Source organism: Rhea americana, unplaced genomic scaffold (assembly GCF_003343005.1).
Source record: "Rhea americana isolate MKP2758 unplaced genomic scaffold, rheAme1 scaffold_514, whole genome shotgun sequence".
Lineage (NCBI taxonomy): Eukaryota > Metazoa > Chordata > Aves > Rheiformes > Rheidae > Rhea > Rhea americana.
Window position 1 is genome coordinate 183,349 of NW_028186662.1, and position 1,069 is coordinate 184,417.

Sequence of the window (1,069 nt, forward strand, 5' to 3'; positions counted from 1 at the left end):
GTGGCTGCTCTGCGCCCGCTGGGAGCAGCAACCGGCGGGGAAACGCTRCGTGTCGGTTAACTGCAGGCGGTTTGGAGGCGTTGTGCAACCCCGCCGGCGCTGGAGCGTGCCCGGGACGCCGGGCTTTCGCAGGGCGCTCTGCACCGCTGCAGGCACCTGGCTGCCGTGCTGGCACTGGGGCGGGACGGGAAGGAGGCAGGCGGCGGGCAGCGCCGGCGGGACGGCGGCGCGGGTCCTGCGGCGCCGCGACGCCTGCCCCTCTGCAGGGAAGCGCGGCGAGTGCCCCCCGCCGAAGCGGACCCATGAGAGCGCCTGTGCCACCTTCTGCTCCTCGGACGAGGACTGCGCGGGCAGCCAGCGCTGCTGCAGCAACGGCTGCGGGCGGGAGTGCATGCTGCCCCAAGGAGGTGAGGCCAGCCCACGGCCCCGCGGCTGCAGGCGCCCGCGGCCCCAGCGCTGCTGGGAGCGTGCGCCACGGCCCTGACCCTGCCTGCCGCCCCAGCCAAGGCGGGCTTCTGCCCGCGCCTGGACCCCAACTGGATGACCATCTGCCTGGTGGAGTGCGGCAGCGACAGCGACTGCCCCGGCGCCAGGAAGTGCTGCAGCATGGGCTGCCACGTGCGGTGCGAGCAGCCTGTGCCAGGTAGCGGCGCTGGGGGAGGACGGCTGATGGGGCTCCCCCTGCACAGTGCCGCGGTGCCGAGGGCCTCCGGACACTGGGTCCGGCTGGGGAGTGGTGGGGCGGTGGGGTGCACGGTGCTGGGTGGGGTGGTGGGATGCATGGTGTGGCAGGGTGCACAGCACGGCGTGGGTGGTGGGGTGCACGGTGCTGCACAGGGAGGAGGGGTGCACAGCACGGCGTGGGTGGTGGGTGCACGGTGCTGGGCGGGCAGCGGGGTGCACAGCGCTGCACAGGGAGGCCAACGCCTGCCCCTCTCCTCGCCCGTCTGCAGCCAAGCCGGGCGTCTGCCCGTGGAGGAGGGTGCTGTACACCTTCGCCCCCTGCACCAGCACCTGCGACGACGACACCGACTGTCCCCGCCACGAGAAGTGCTGCTTCACGGGCTGC

General features: G+C 73.8%; 1 protein-coding gene across 1 annotated transcript in view; it reads left to right on the top strand.

Annotated features, from left to right (window-relative positions):
• LOC146588437 (uncharacterized) overlaps positions 1-1,066 on the top strand; it is a gene marked incomplete at its 3' end in the record, with an annotated part of 4,842 nt that extends 3,776 nt beyond the window's left edge. Inside the window, exons 2-4 of the mRNA XM_085318014.1 lie at positions 267-407; positions 503-643; positions 954-1,066. Coding sequence (XP_085174140.1) covers positions 267-407; positions 503-643; positions 954-1,066 — 395 coding nt within the window. The remainder of the gene's footprint in view (positions 1-266; positions 408-502; positions 644-953) is intronic.
• Between the last annotated feature and the right edge of the window lie 3 nt (positions 1,067-1,069).